The following is a 15,541-nucleotide window of genomic DNA, read 5'->3' on the forward strand; positions in this document are numbered from 1 at the left end:
CCAGTGGAATGTAATGCTCTTCATCCAAGGCTTGTCTAACACACCATTTAAATAGCATCTCAGCACTGACCTTAATGCGAGTTCATTTTGTAGCCCAGAATGATTTAGTATGTTACCTAATGGCGCAAATGTAGAGGAGAGTAAAAAAGCGGCTAAACTCGGTCTATCCACCTTTTAAACTGACATAAATCTTTATGAGGTAAAATAATTGCCTGACTTGTGGTGAGGGCAGTATGCAGCTAATGCAGGATGCAGAAAGATAGAATCTCTTAATAAAAGGAGGGGTGAGGTATGAACTGATGCGTGTCTTAAAATGTAATTCATTTAGGTTTGTGGTTGTGATGACTTATGAGTATCAATAAGACTTCAGGTTATAGATTATTTCCACTTTTAGTTTCCACCGCAGCACTGCCAGAGCAGGATCCTGAGTGTATGATTATCCTCATGATGTGAGAGGGGCGGGATCTGTGCGCTCTGCTCATGAATATGGAGACTCTGGGCTCCGCAGACACTCCCTCCCTGTTGAACTTGTGTCTCCAGCTAGGACCAGCAGTCAGTCAGAGTCAGTCAGTCAGCAGTGGGCTCCGCCGCCGCCGCATGGCTACTGCGTAAACTTTCCTCAACAACCAGTGGAGACTGTCGGATAACGACGCAGCGCAGACGCTCGGAGAGCTTTGCGGGACATACTAGGAAGAGGTCTTCTATGAATCGGGAACCTGTGCTCCGCTGATCAAAGTGTTGTTCGCCACTCGTGCATGTTTAAACCAGAGGAGAGCTCTGGTGCCGTGTGTCGGCCAGACGACTAGTACAAACGAGTGGCAACCACAGTCCGGAGGCATGATTTTGAGACGGGGCTCAGTCGTTGCTGCCTTTTTACTCTGCTTTCTCGCGCAGGTACGTGGATTATTTCCGCGGGTGAAGCTGTTTGGATGTTTGCATGTGTGTGTGTGTGTCGCTAAGCTTCCATGTAACCTCGTGCAAAGTTGTGTCCACAGTTAGCCTGCTGCAAGTGCACAATAATGTAGAGCCACTAGCGGCAAAACGCTGCAGCTTTTACGCACAGTTCATGTTCTGTGATTTTCTTTTATTGCCAGGTCAAAGTTTTTCCATTGCACTCACTGTTCTGTCTCCAACAGGTGTCAGAGGGATCTGGACAATTCGAGTTGCAAATCTTATCGATGCACAATGTGAACGGAGAGTTGCTGAACGGCGTGTGTTGTGATGGCGCACGGAACACCGCGGATAGAAAGTGCACACGGGACGAGTGCGATACGTTTTTTAAAGTTTGCCTGAAGGAATACCAGTCGAGGGTTTCTGCTGCAGGGCCCTGCAGCTTCGGAATGGGATCTACGCCTGTCCTCGGAGGGAATACCTTTACTTTCAAGAGCTCTGTGAGGAATGACAAATCCAGGATAGTTTTGCCCTTCAGTTTTGCCTGGCCGGTGAGTGAAGACTTTAAAAAAAAAAAAAAAAAAAAAAAAGTTTCCTGACGCGCATCTCCAAACCAAAAAAAAAAAAAAGAGAGAAAAAAATGTCTGTTTGCAGGGCAGTTGGGTGCAATTACTGGCCGCCAATCATTCTTACCCCCCAAAAAGTGGCTAGAAAACACAACAAACAGAATGAGTTTGGTAGTCAGCTCTCTGTGAATTCTGCTTTTTGACAAACCCCCCCAGCTCTCCTTATTATCTGCTCTAATTAACCAGGTGCAGGTATTTTTCTCCACCAGGCCCAGACCTGTCTATGTAAGTAGTGTTAGGATGTTATAACTCGTTTGCATATTGGATCCCCGTAAAAGTTTTCAGAATTTGTCTCGTGGGTGCAATCACGCAGTGAGAAGTCATTTTAAAAAGTAGGTAAAATTCAGACCTGCACTTAATTTGATCTGTCAGACAGCCATCGACATGAATAAATAGCATTTATGTCAGGGGATTTTAATTGATGTCCTTTAAATAAACCATATTATCTTGTGTAAATAGACTGGGTGCTACTTCAAATGTTCCCTATGAATATGCCTCCCTTGTTTGGCCTGATTGAACATTTTAAAAGAGCTTGTTTCTCTCAGGGTTCCTCTCCTCTGGCAGCTCGTCCTGTTGCTCAGTACAGCGACTCCACAGTGAAACCCCACTTTCTGGTTTCCTTAAGTGTCAGCTCTTCTTCATAGAGTAAATAAATGGGTCTGACAGGCCTGTGGGAGTGTTGTAGCTCTGTGAGAGATATGATTTGCCATGCTGGAGCACATTTCAATGTAGTGAAAAAAAGGAGGACTGTGCACAGACTGACTGGCCCCACAGCTTGGCCCGCAAACTCCTCCACTGTGCCTGATGGGTGAAAGGCACAGTCTGCTGGTATGTGTGTGTCCAATTACATCAGGGCTATTTTTACCTCAATCTTGATGGAAGTTCTTGTAGTGATTTCAAGCATTGTGCGCACGGACGGCACTGAAACAGCCCAAATAAGTGAAAGATGTGGACGATCACGTGTGATTTCCTTTCATGTGGTTCATTTTTATGCCTGTTACCTGTGAGGCAGAACAGATGATCATTTAAATGTGTTTTTTTTTTTTTTTTTTTTTGCTGATGATCTGCCAGTGAAACAGTGTTCTCAGCAGGTTAACATGCAATTTGATATTGTCTGTATTTTTTATTTGCTCTCCACTTATACACTGGCGCCTCACACCTTTTTTTAAAAGACAAAGGTTTCTGTTTATGTTCGCTCTATGGCAACACTAAGTTGGCAGGAACCCTCGCAGCCAGACTAGTTTCATCTTACTGGTTGAAAATCATTCCTACTTGAAAACAGCACGTGTTGACATTGCAATGGAAGCTGGTGCTATGTCAAGTTTGAAGACTCTGCTAGCTTTACTCATATTTCTTTTCTTACACACTGGCCTACATGCCCCTGAACTAATGAAGGATGTTCATGTCATGTTGAAAACTCTAGAAACATGGAAATGTTTAGTTTAAATTCTTCACAGTCAGTCAGTCAACCAGGACAAGCTCAGGTTTGAATGCACCTCTGCGGCAGACAACAGGAGTTTGGAGCAGCCACGCTGAGATCTGGGAGAGAACGGAGCCGCTCGGTCGTTCCTCTCCTCCTTCACTTCAAGTGCTTTACTTCAGTGCACATTAACAATTGTCAGGTTAGGTATGATATCACTCTTTGTCCTTTTCATCAGTTGATTGGCTGTTGTGGACAGATGGCAGTGCGGTGCAATTGGGTTGTTGGGTACTCCGAGTTCATGAAGCGCACCCCCCACCCACCCTCTCCCCTTGCCTCCCCTCCCTCCCCTCCCTCCCCTTCATCCTCTCTTGTGAGCTGCATGAAGTTGGCCTCTTGTCCAGGCCAAGGGCTTTGTTTAAGTCACGCTCGGTTGGACCCCAGGCATTTCATGGCTTTAACCTTGCCACCCACAGTAACTGCTGCACTTAATGAGGCTACACACATGTGCTTAGATCAGGTAGGGCAGGAGCCAGGCATCCAGCCGAATGACGTTGGGCCACACATCTTTAACATAAGCGCAGCGGTGTTTTAGAGTCCCGTACGGATTCACTAATGTCTGCTCCGTGCTTTTTATTCCACAAGAGGAGTGAGGGCCCAGCTACCCTGGCCCTCACAGTGTATCAAGCAGGGACAATAGTGTGCCCTCTGTGACTACAGTGAGGATTACAGAGCATAATAGAGGCAGTGCAGCTGTAATGCCAGCACAGGGCAAGCAACAGGAAGCAGTTGTAGTAGACTCAGCAGTGATGAAGTTGGCTCTCAGGCAAACTGCGACCTTGCCTCTATGGCCGCCTCAGCATGTTTTGCCCCGTGTTCCACCTGTAAAAGGAGAGAGCGTACTTTCCTGTCATCTCAAGCCTCAATTCATCTTGCGCCCTAATTGTCCTAAATTAAACAGTATCATTTTCCTCCGTCTTTCCCTTCGCACAATGCTTTTGTGCCTCTTTACACCTGAGACATGTTGGTGTCCCAGTGATTGATGTGTCGACAGCTCGGAGCAGTCTGAGAACTGGGATCAGGTGAGTCACAGAGCAGTGCTCGGCTCAGCCTTGAGGGTAAGCGCTGCTGGCTGCTGTGGGAGTAATGACATGTTTGTTTTATATAGTCGGCTCTGATGTGGCAGTTAAGTGCAAATTACTCAAGTGAAAGAGGGAAAAGAAATGTGTTCGTTTTTTCTCTCTACCTCACCCTGTCCTGTGCTTGAAAAAGGATTTTTTTGTGTGTGCTTGCAGTGTTTTGTCGGTGTGGCGTTACATAATGCCTTTTGATGCTTCACTGCTTATCTGAGTTGTTTCAAGCTGTATAGACACATTGAAAATGCATTTAATTGGAATAACCTGTGCCTTGTTTTTGTTTCTCTTAGTGGTTAGTGACCCTTGTTGAAGACAGATCACTGGCTGCTTGTGCAGTTAAACGTATGATGTGACTTTTCATTCCTGTCTCGGGTTTTCATCTTGTTTGCCTTCCAAGAAAATCTGTTTGCAGTGGCTTTTGTTTTACTTGGCAAAAGGTGAGATTCTTTCGTCAGGGTGAGGTCCTGTTGTATTGCAGCTTGATGTACCTTTGCAGAATATTTAATAAGCTGTTGATTGTACAACATTCTTTCTCTAACTCTCGTTGTGAGGAAAATCTCTTGGGAAACAGTGCACTCCCTCCTTCCAGTCATCTGTGCAGCCAGTGAGGCTTTGAAGGTGATCATGACAGTTGTCTTTTTGTGACTGAGCCTGGCTTTTATGGCAAACAGGGTGTGTTACTTAGCAGTCCCAATCATTGGTTAGATTGCAGGTCGATACTATTGAAGTGATTGACTCAGGAAAACTGATACAGAAGGTCAACATCCCTTTAACTAGACTGTTTACATTTCCTCTGTGCTCAGTGTAGGCCTACACCAGTCTAATCTGTTCTGCTTCGCCTTTACTGAGACCTTTGACTTTTGCCTGTTTTTAAAAGAGAGATACCTCTCTTTTTATTTTGTTAGATTTCCTAGTAATGGTACATCAGATGGCTACATTTTCAGTAGAGGACAGGATGAGTGTGTGTGTTTGTGTGCGTGTGTGAGTGTGTGTGTGTATTAGGAAAATTCCCCTACTGAGAGGATTCAGTAGTGTTCTTTGGCAAGTCAGTGTGATTCGAACTGGAATGATCTTTATCGCTTATGTTGCTTGTCTGTTGGACAGTGTCTGCTTGGCCAGGAAAGATAAGAAGACATATGGCCACACTTATTGCAACTTGGATGTGTGTGTGAGAGAGAGTGTGTGAGAGAGAGAGAGAGAGAGAGAGAGAGAGAGAGAGAGAGAGAGAGAGAGAGAGAGAGAGAGAGAGAGAGAGAGAGAGAGAGAGAGAGAGAGAGAGAGAGAGAGAGAGAGAGAGAGAGAGAGAGAGAGAGAGAGAGAGAGAGAGAGAGAGAGAGAGAGAGAGAGAGAGAGAGAGAGAGAGAGAGAGAGAGAGAGAGAGAGAGAGAGAGAGAGAGAGAGAGAGAGAGAGAGAGAGAGAGAGAGAGAGAGAGAGAGAGAGAGAGAGAGAGAGAGAGAGAGAGAGAGTGAGTGAGTGAGTGAGTGAGTGAGTGAGTGAGTGAGTGAGTGAGTGAGTGAGTGAGTGAGTGAGTGAGTGAGTGAGTGAGTGAGTGAGTGTGCTCTGTAGTTCAAAGAGAAGTTGTGAGTCAGCTGGGAGCCTGGGAAAAGTGAACCTGGCAGTGGCAGACGGTTCCAAGCTGATAACCGCCAAGGAGTTATGGAGTGTTGGTGAATGAGGAGTCAGGCCATATCTCACTTTCTGGAAGCAGTTATTTAGTCTGAAACTAAACATTCCAATAATGGTGAGACTACTTGTTAAATCAAGCCATTTTGCTTGATGTGAGCTCCACGTTGCAGCAAAGTTATGAGACAAGATGCAAAAAAATATAAAAGCTACCGTGTTTGAGCTTTTGCGGTGTGGCTCTTAATTGTGTTAATGTGAGACTAATACAGTTAGTCTATGGTGATGAGCATGGTGATTATAGTGATGCAATAGCTTCCATGTTGAGGCAAGTCCAAATCATGCAAGAACTGGGTGTGTTTTGATGTTGTTGTAGATCTGGATCTAAAGGAATAGGCCAATAAGCTATTAAACTTCAAAATGAGATTTCTTTCCCATCAGTTCTGGATGATGTGTTAAGTTTCATGGCGTAGCAGGTGAGCCAGGTCTGTCAACATTTTCGGTTGGCAAGGATCCATTGTTGTTCCTGATGCAACTGCCAGTAAAATGATTGTGTTAGCGCAGCAAAAGCAAAAAAAAATCTTCAGGTTGTTTGAGACATCTCCAAAGGGTGACTTCACTGTGGCAATAAACACGTTGCATTCCCACACATATTAGTCACAAATACACGAAATTAGTGTTGCAATGGTGACTAACGTGTCGAGAGATAAATCAAATACTTAATGTGTAGTTTTTTTTGCTGCACAGAGGAACTTTGGAGAGGTTTTGGCCAGGGAAAAATGATAAGAGTTTTGAGTAGAATTAACTGTTTTGTTAACTTTTGCTTCATTTACTTTTTGCATCGATTTTTTTTCTTCATATACTTGTAAGAAACCCATGAAAATGCATAGATTTCTGTCAGACAAAGCAACAGAGAATCATTGCCTTTACTGTTCACAAACCGATCATGATTGCTGTTCTGCACAGTTCCCCCCCCCAAGGCCCGTCCTGAGCCAGGAAAAATGCTGGATGTTGCATTTGAGTTCCCATTTTTAGGATGAGCTCACCACTGCGCTGTGTCAAATGTGTGGGATTATTCTGGCTGATCCTCCCTAATGTGAAGATGTTTCGAAATTCTGTACATGCAGTAAAATCTGTTGTAATGATGCAGCTGATTGCTGTTATTTAGATTGGGAAATTACTCCCCTAATGGAACATATATTAATATACTGACAGCTCTTTTGCAGCTGAGTTGGGTGTTAAACACAGGAGGTGAACTGCGAAGCATTACCATGATAATGCTTAATATTTGGAGAGGAGCCAGGAGACTTTTGTTCTTTACTGTTAAAATAACCAGCTGTAGGTTGGGTCATGGTAGTAGATGATTAGGTATCACATTACCACTGACTCACATACTGGTGTTTTGTGTCAAGTGATTGCAGCCAATTGTGAGTCAGAATATTCTGTAAAGTCTGTTGCTGATGAGCACTGCATTTCAAACAATGACTGCCCTGATTGCAGTGAAATGCTGGCACAGGATGACACAAATGTCTCCTGGAAAGATGGAAAGTTGAATGCCTGAGAAAACAAGGTAAAGCCATGAAAAAAAGCGCTTCAGGAGTGAGTCATAGCCTTTTCTTTCTTTCGGTGGAAAGTGAACAGGGGTTTTCCTTCGAGCAGGTTTGTTTACCATGAAGTCATCGCAGCAAAGAGGGCCATAGCAGCAATGCAAAATATCTGAAATGCCTCCAAGCCGCGCTGCTAGGGGGCAAGCATGTGTGCGAATATAGCAAGTAGGTGTTTCTAGTGGATGCCCGAGCTCTGTAAGTGGATTACACTTTCTCACAATCGCATACTTTCTCTGTGTCGTGTGCACTCGCAGACACATTGTCCGTTCCCTCATGGCTGCAGCACAGGGCAGGGTGAATGTGTAAGCTGATACTGGTGTGAGCGCTACCGACCCTGAATCAGACAAAGCGTTTTCGGGAGTGCTGAAATCTAGACAGGCCCTCCAGAGTGTAGCACTCATTCAGTCTCTCTCAGTCTCTTCTTTTCTGCAAAGTTTTTTTTCTGTCTCACTATCCTCATACACTTTTTTTTTTATCCGTCCATTTTTTTGCCCATGTTGACATTGCCTAAAATGCTGTCTCCTTCAGCACGTCCACCCGGATTGTCCACAACATTCATAGCACTCAGTTAAAAGTTAATAAATTAGCATGAAATTGAACACCCCCAAATACATTGCAAAACGCAACCGACTGTGTGCTTTTTTTCAGAGCGCTGGAAGTCATCTGCTGACTTTTCTCGCCACATTTCATAAACATGTGGAAAAACTGTATTTGGGAAAAACGGTTTCTGAAGAGCACAAGGTTACAGTGGCTAATATGAGCACATATTTTTGGCTTTTAAGGGTGAACTATCATTTTCTATGTGCTATTTCAAGTTTTTATTTTTTTTTAAACTATTCTAGTAATTGGTAGAGAGTCTGTGCGGTGCTGCCTTGCTGCATACGGCTGGTTTTTGACGCATCAGGTGTCCAGCTAGACCAGACCGCTGCCCATGTGTCTGCCATTCTAACCATGGAGAGACCTCCACACCACCTCGAGCTTATTCTGTCTTAATCAGATCAACGGGACCATTGTTGCAAGTTCACAGCAGTTTTCTGTACCAGGCTTTGTTGTAAGCCAACTCGATGAGAGGGAGATGAAACGTCATCAGGAGGGTGGGTGAGGTCATGGGAAATGAGAAAGTACTGGATTTGGAAGCTTCCAGTGCTGAAAATGATACGTTAATAAAGGAAAATATGGTCATCCTTTGCTTATTTAACATCAGTTAGGCCTGATGTTGTGGAATTATTAATATAGGACGTGATATTTGGTCAAATTTGCTTGGTTACTAAGAAAACCAAAGACATAGACCACTGGTTAATGATTCCTTGCACTGTCAAAGCATCATTCAGACTATTTATTACTTACTCACTGAATATTATTATTTTTTGACTCCTTGGTGACAGTTCCCTTCACTAATGCTCCTTGTGTCTCTGTCTTATCGTCCCCAGAGGTCCTACACTTTGATAGTGGAAGCCTTGGACTTCAACAACGAAACCAGTGGTGAGTAGTTCTCCTCATCTGGCATCTCCATCTTGCCTTCCTCTCTCTTTTTCTGTCTCTCCCCCTTCCTCATGGCCAGCGCCGGGGAGGAGTTGTGCTGAAGGTCAGGAAAGGAAGTTTATTCTTCCTGAACCCCCTGCCCTCTTCCACATGGTCCACTGGGTGTGTGTCTGTGTTAAAGTGTGTTGACAGGTGCCTGTAAGGGAGGAGAGCGGTTCAAGGAAGCACAGGGGAAGAAGTGAGCGAGGTGGGAGGCATTTTTTATAGAGGGAAGGAAGGGGGAGGGGGGCACTGCCTCCCCTCTCTATGAAAATGTTTTTATTTGGCCGATGACTGATGGCAAATGCTGCCAGCCAGGGTCGGGGTCACACTGTCTCACTGTCACTGAGGCGTGAAACACAGAGTTCACCCAGCTGACCGGTCTGCAGTCACAATGCGACGCTGGCGAGGCCTCTGAGCTATGCCGTCTGCGAGGTTAAAGTTACCTCTGGCACAGGTGGGCTGCAGATTGGAACATGTGCAGTGGAAGACGTCTTAGTGTGCTACGCGAACACTTTGGGTGCAGAGCATAGTGGTAACATCTGAATGTGAAATTCTGCTTGCCAGGTTTGGCGATAAATGAGCTGGGACTCAGCTTGGCGACTCCAGATGAGGGCAGGGCATTATCTCATGCTTGTTTATGTCTGTTCGAGCTCAACAAGGTTTCGGTCTTTTCTGCTGTATTTGCCGTTGACCAGAGAGCTATTAGGGCAGTGGTGTGAAAATCCCTCTGAATGTACACACTCGTTGCTGGTTAAGCCTCTCTGAGCTCCGTCAGGTGAAACCACAGCTGTCAGCTTCATGTGTCCTAACTGTTACCTAACTGGATTCCTAATTAGGAAAAAAAGCTTGGTTTTATACTTATTTACAAGCATTTACAAGCATTAGCATTCATTAATTATTTATGAATTCTTACTGCAGAGCATTTTGAGTTTGAGTAAACAAGTTTAGATTTTTTTTTTCCTATTCTAAATAATCTGTTTCTCCAGTATGACCTTTGTAAACTTTTTAAAGTTCGTCTGATTTATGTTTAGCTCCAAGCCAGGCAGCAGGTAGTAAGAGTCTGCTACTCCTGACACTGCAGGCCAGCAGTTGGTAGAGAAATGCCACACAGCTAAACTCTGGATTCCAGACCGCTGCGAAATGTTACTGGGCACTGTGATTTCAATGAGCTGCCCGACCCCCTCCTGTAGACGCCACAGCACAGCACAGCACAGCACAGCACAGCACAGCACAGCACAGCACAGCACAGCACAGCACAGCACAGCACAGCACAGCACAGCACAGTAAATAAATGACAGCGGGCCGTCCCCCACTGCATTGCATTGCATCATACTACACAGAGGAGCGATTCACCCCGCGGTCAGCCACCTCTGCTGGTGTGAGTGCAGTAAATAATGACCGTGACACATTTTTCATTCTCTCCCAGGTGGAAGATTTAGACATCGAGTAGCGAGTGCTACATGTGCGAGTCAATGAGTGGTGTTAATGTACCGGGCTTGTTTGTGGACAGTGTAGTGTCTGGAGATTGGGGCTGAGGGTGTTTGCTCAGTTCAAGTGTGTTTGCTCTGTGTGTGAAGCTCATTACAGCCCTTGGCTCCCAGCTCAGTCCTTGCCCGTTAGACAGAGCTGTGACCTCTTCGTGTTTGACAAGAAAATAAGTCTCTTTCTGGGTCTAAGTCTGTGTGTATTTTACAATCACAACATAGGCCGCCCTGCGCTCCTCATCTGAAGTGTAGATAGACTCTATGAAAGTGTTGACTTCAATGCTTTTTTTTTTTTGTACTGCTGTTAGCACAGAAATGCATGCGAGAAAGATGGGCTGGAAAAAAAGTGCTGATGGCACGCTGGCAGGCATCCCAGCAGTGACTGTGGCATCGGTGTCCTCACACTGTAATTTATGGCGGCTGCGGTAATGTCCTCGCCTGAGCAGATGCAGAGGGCAGCATCGGAGAGCAGTAATATCCTCAAGCTGTAAACCTGAGAATCTGAAACTAACCAGGGAGAGTTGGACAGGGAGCGTGAGAAAAAAAGCAGTTAAAAGTGCTCATTACAGGCATCCTTTTCCTTTTTTCTGCATTTCCTCCTTCTACTTTTCTTCTTCTCCAGCGTGCACATAGCTGCTTAATTACATATAATCTGCTATCTAAGTGATCTTCTGCAATTTGCGTGTGCGAATTTTTAGGGGCATTTTTGGGTTCCCACTGTATGATTTAAGGAGAACATTGCAACACCCAAAAGCATAATGTAAGATACTTCTATCCACTCTTCTCTCCCAGGCTCAAACATTCAATGAACATTAACTTAGTTGAGGGAAAAAATGTAGTTTTTCTTACTAAGAAAGAAAGAAACAAGGTTGATTGTGTCAATTTTTTCTTCTTAGGTGCAGATGGGAAGTTGATTGAGAAAGCCTCTCATTCTGGCATGATCAACCCCAGCCCTCACTGGCAGAAGCTGACTCACAACGGCCCAGTAGCCCAGTTTGAGTACCAAATCCGGGTCAGCTGTGATGAGCACTACTACGGCTTCGGCTGCAACAAGTTCTGTCGGCCCAGAGACGAGTTCTTCGGGCATTACACATGTGACTACAATGGAAACAAAACCTGTCTGGAAGGCTGGTCCGGACCTGACTGCAACACAGGTAAGCCCTGCTGAGAAGGCAGCATGCAGTCATGGAAAACCTCGCTTGAAGTGATTGAGACAGTAGGATTAGTATTTATGACTACGAATGAGTCTTCAAACACTATCTGCCAGACTGCAATCTGTGATTCATGCCTGATACACTGTCTGTTGTGTGGTTGGCATTGAATGGCAGGCTGTGTTTGTGAACTCCCACTGGATTTGCCTCTTTCCTTCTCTATTTAAATGAGGCTTTTGTTTCCCTCTTGCACCGGGAGTAATTTATTAAACCCAAGAAATGAGCCTGGGCGCTGGTGAATTTCTAATTAAGTGTTTTACTGTGTTACATGGCAGATCGTGCATGGTAGTTTATCGACAGCAGTGTTTACTCTTGTAGACAGAAATGTCAAAGAGGGTGGTAATTATAATGTGTACACCTATAATTAAAATGCGCTAAAAAAAAAATCTAGTTACCATGTAGTAAAATGATTATTCTTCCTCTTCTTCTAGCTATATGTCGACAAGGCTGCAGCACTGAGCACGGATCATGTAAGGAGCCAGGTGGATGCAAGTAAGTTTCTGGACCTGCTCCCTATGATTTAATAGACTGTTGTCAATGACTTTACCACATTTTTACTGTGTGAAATGTCACTCATGGTTTGTTCAAGTGCCTTAACTTACCATGGAGGATAGTGCCAGAAGCCTATGGTGTAGATCATTCAGTTATTTAGGGATCACGTCCAAGCTCCAGTTCTGTCATGGCATCAGATCTTTCCCTGTACGTGCTTGCTTTTCTGGCCAAGAGACAATCAGTACCAGGGCTTTAACAGAGATGTAGGCTGAGCTGCTTGTAAATCTCTCGCCGAGCTTTGAACGAGAGCTGCCAGTCTGAGCAGAGGAGAGGCTCAACTGCTTCGATACCATGTTGGAAATGCAGCCCTCTAATGAGGCGAGCGTTATCAGTCAAATCGAGTGTAACATTCGGATGAGCCTTAAAGTGTATTGTTTGTGTAGCTAATGGCTTCCTAATGCTGTTTATGCACACAGCCAGAGGAAAAGCCAAGCGCAGATGGCTATCAGAACTGGGGCATTGTGTGCACTAACATTTGTATCTCATCCTCATCCTCATCCTGGAGGAGGCCCTGCACTGCCCAACTCTTCCCACAGTTCAGGCATTGGCTGCTTTCTTAGTTGTCCGACTTGGTCATAAATCAAGCACAGGGACGATCAGGTTTGTTCATTTTGTGCCGCAGCTTTGTTGTTTTTCCCAAGCTTTTGACATCATCAGGTTTCTTGTAAGTTCTTGTGTGGCCACTGGCAGAACAAGAGGTTGAATTGCTTTAGTCTCTGCACAGGTGTGGCTATATTTAAAGCTCAGGGTTTAATTCTGTTTATATGCACTCTGCCAACAAACTCTCCGAGCAAGATCTACTACTATTGTAGTCAGTGAGCAGTTTCCCACCATTGGGCTGCTGCAGTGTGTTGAACAACTGCAGTACATAGCAACACTGGCCGCAGGCGAGGGCACCCTCCTTGTCGCTAAGTCAGCGTAGCCACTGTTAATGACGTTCTTTGGGATTTTCGTCCAGCCCAGAGTCTTTAGTGAAACTCTTAGCTTTCGTTGATGATAATAGAGTAATGACAGTGCACCTGTGGACTAAAGAAAACAGTTATGAAAAGCATTAAGTGCACAGCCACAACATATAGACTGTTATGAGATCTTTATGTGCATCAGCAGTGCTGCACAATGTAATGTCTCATTCCCCAGTAATTTGGCTGTGTAATAACTGTAAATGATTTGGGATCCTGCTGGGGATTCCTGCTCCACTTCTCATGGAGAGGATTAGCACACTTTTAAGAATAGCCTCTTTAATCACAGACTGAGGTTTACTTAACCACCACGTTTATTTTTACAGTCCGTCCGTTTCTTGAGGCTAATCAGTGCGCCGCTCCCCCAGAGGGACACTGTGTTTCCTGTCGCTCAGCTCCACAGCAGCAGCCGTATCACCACCGCGCCACCTTGAAAGAGCCGACTTATCAGTCAGGCCGGATTGCTGTCTTAATTATGGAGCTGAGGGAGAAAAGGGAGGGCAGCGTTATCAGTGTAATTATGGACATGGACATTTCGATGGTCAGCAAGCTATGTTCACCTCCTCACCCCTGGGGCATGAGCACGACTTCTGACTCATGGGAACCAGGACGAGCAGCAGTGTAACAGCCCAGAGGAGAGCTGAATGTCGCCGCTGCCAAGCCACAGGCATAGTGTCGTTAAAGGGAGCATCTGGCCGCATGCTAATGTTAGCTGTGCTAAAGGTCCCATTGGAACTGTAATTTAGTGTTTTGTTTTTTTCTGTTTGTTTAAATGCTAAATACTCTACTGTTTCCTCGTCCCCAAGTATTGTTTAAAAGCTGTTGCATAAACACCCAGCTACTTAAGATTCATTTGTGGTCTTTTAAGATGCAGCCCAGTTGTGACGGCAAGAATACTGCCTCTTTGTTTGTTTCATTCGTGCAGCTCCTTGCTGCATATGCTAATGTGCAGTTCATTAAATTCAGATTATCGCTGTATTACTGCTGAAGGAATCTGCACTAAATGGAAGATTAAGATATTAACATTTTAAGATGCCACACAGATTATCTTGGGAATTTTCCTGAATGTTCTGCATGCGTTGCTGTGCTGTGGCGTGTGTGTATTGATTTGCGATGGCACGTCTCTTTGTGTGTCTTTCAGGTGTCTGTATGGCTGGCAGGGTCAGTACTGTGACAAATGCATCCCCCACCCCGGCTGTGTACATGGCACCTGCGTGGAGCCGTGGCAGTGCCTGTGTGACACCAACTGGGGCGGCCACCTTTGCGATAAAGGTTAATTTCCTTCTCTTGTTTCAGTTGCAATGTCTGTAGGAGCAGCTTGTGTTGTGTCCAAACAAACTCAAGACATGTGAAACACTCTTGCCCCAGATTTGAACTACTGCGGCACTCACCAGCCATGCCTAAACGGTGGAACGTGTATCAACACAGGACCAGACAAGTACCAGTGTACCTGTGCCGAGGGTTACTCTGGAGCCAACTGTGAGAGAGGTGCGTGCTGCTGCTCAGGAAGATAACGTTTACCTTTCTGTTTAAATCATTGCTAGTAAGCATGAAAGGACACACTTAGTGTTTTGCAGATGTTTATCTCTGACAGTGACTCATTTTGCTTTGGCTAAGTCTTAGATGTTTTGGGCTTTTCAGTGAACTTCCCTATTTATTTCAAGCACAAGACAATCTATATTTAAAATGCAAGATTTGATCTCAAGGGCTTTCAGAATCACGCTTGCAGTTACAATAAGTGGGAATGTTCTTGCCTCACTGAGTGTGCAGACAAAAGGTCAGAGGTGCCTTGAGTTTGTAATCAGAGGAGGTGGTAACTCGGCAATAATCTGTTTCCACTCCGGTGTAAGTGGCCCCGAAGTCAGGTAATCCAGCAGTTTGATCTTGAGGGCCGGTCATCCCTTTGCTCCTTCAGACAGATGGGTGTGGTGCAAAGGTTCAGCTGCTGCGAACACTTACCATAGAGATGATGGTTTTTTCCTCATTAAATCTGAGCCTCGCGGGGTGCTGACAGCTTAACTGCAGAGATGTCAGGAAACCGTGGCCTTCGTAACAGGAGGTCTGCAGACCAGGGGATACGTCAGGCTATTGTAACACAGAGGCCCCAGGGTGCAGCGCTGCATCCTCTTTCCCTCCCTCCTCCCCATGGCATACCGAGAGCTGATCATCTCCGACTGCCTAGTTATCCTCTGAGTGAATCATTCATTTTTGATTCATTCAGGACCCACTCATCCCTAACTCGTCCATAAAGGAGAAACTCTCCCTCCCGCCACTCTCTCATCTTGTGCCGCCTCTCAGAAGAAGAATGGCGGGGAGTCAGAGGGAAGTCACGGTGCATTGGTCAGGTCAACTTAGCATGAAAGATGATTTCCTGGTGGGGTGGTAGGCCAGGGCGGGTAATGAGAGAGAGATAGGGGGATTTTGAGCGGGTTTTTGGAGCAGGGGAGGATGGGGTCGAGTTGATGGGTGAGGAAAGGAGTCGACCCCTGGATGTGCTCCGGTGACAGACG

The 15,541-nt window shown here is 45.3% G+C and overlaps 1 protein-coding gene across 1 annotated transcript in view; it reads left to right on the top strand.

Moving 5' to 3' along the window:
- Positions 1-547: 547 nt before the first annotated feature.
- The window catches only part of jag1b (jagged canonical Notch ligand 1b), a 30,283-nt gene continuing 15,289 nt past the window's right edge, over positions 548-15,541 (top strand). The window contains exons 1-7 of the mRNA XM_023278006.3: positions 548-894; positions 1,137-1,442; positions 8,732-8,783; positions 11,206-11,463; positions 11,952-12,012; positions 14,173-14,303; positions 14,400-14,519. Of these exons, the coding sequence (XP_023133774.1) occupies positions 838-894; positions 1,137-1,442; positions 8,732-8,783; positions 11,206-11,463; positions 11,952-12,012; positions 14,173-14,303; positions 14,400-14,519 (985 nt within the window). The 5' untranslated portion in view covers positions 548-837. The remainder of the gene's footprint in view (positions 895-1,136; positions 1,443-8,731; positions 8,784-11,205; positions 11,464-11,951; positions 12,013-14,172; positions 14,304-14,399; positions 14,520-15,541) is intronic.

This window comes from Amphiprion ocellaris, chromosome 16 (assembly GCF_022539595.1).
Source record: "Amphiprion ocellaris isolate individual 3 ecotype Okinawa chromosome 16, ASM2253959v1, whole genome shotgun sequence".
NCBI lineage: Eukaryota > Metazoa > Chordata > Actinopteri > Pomacentridae > Amphiprion > Amphiprion ocellaris.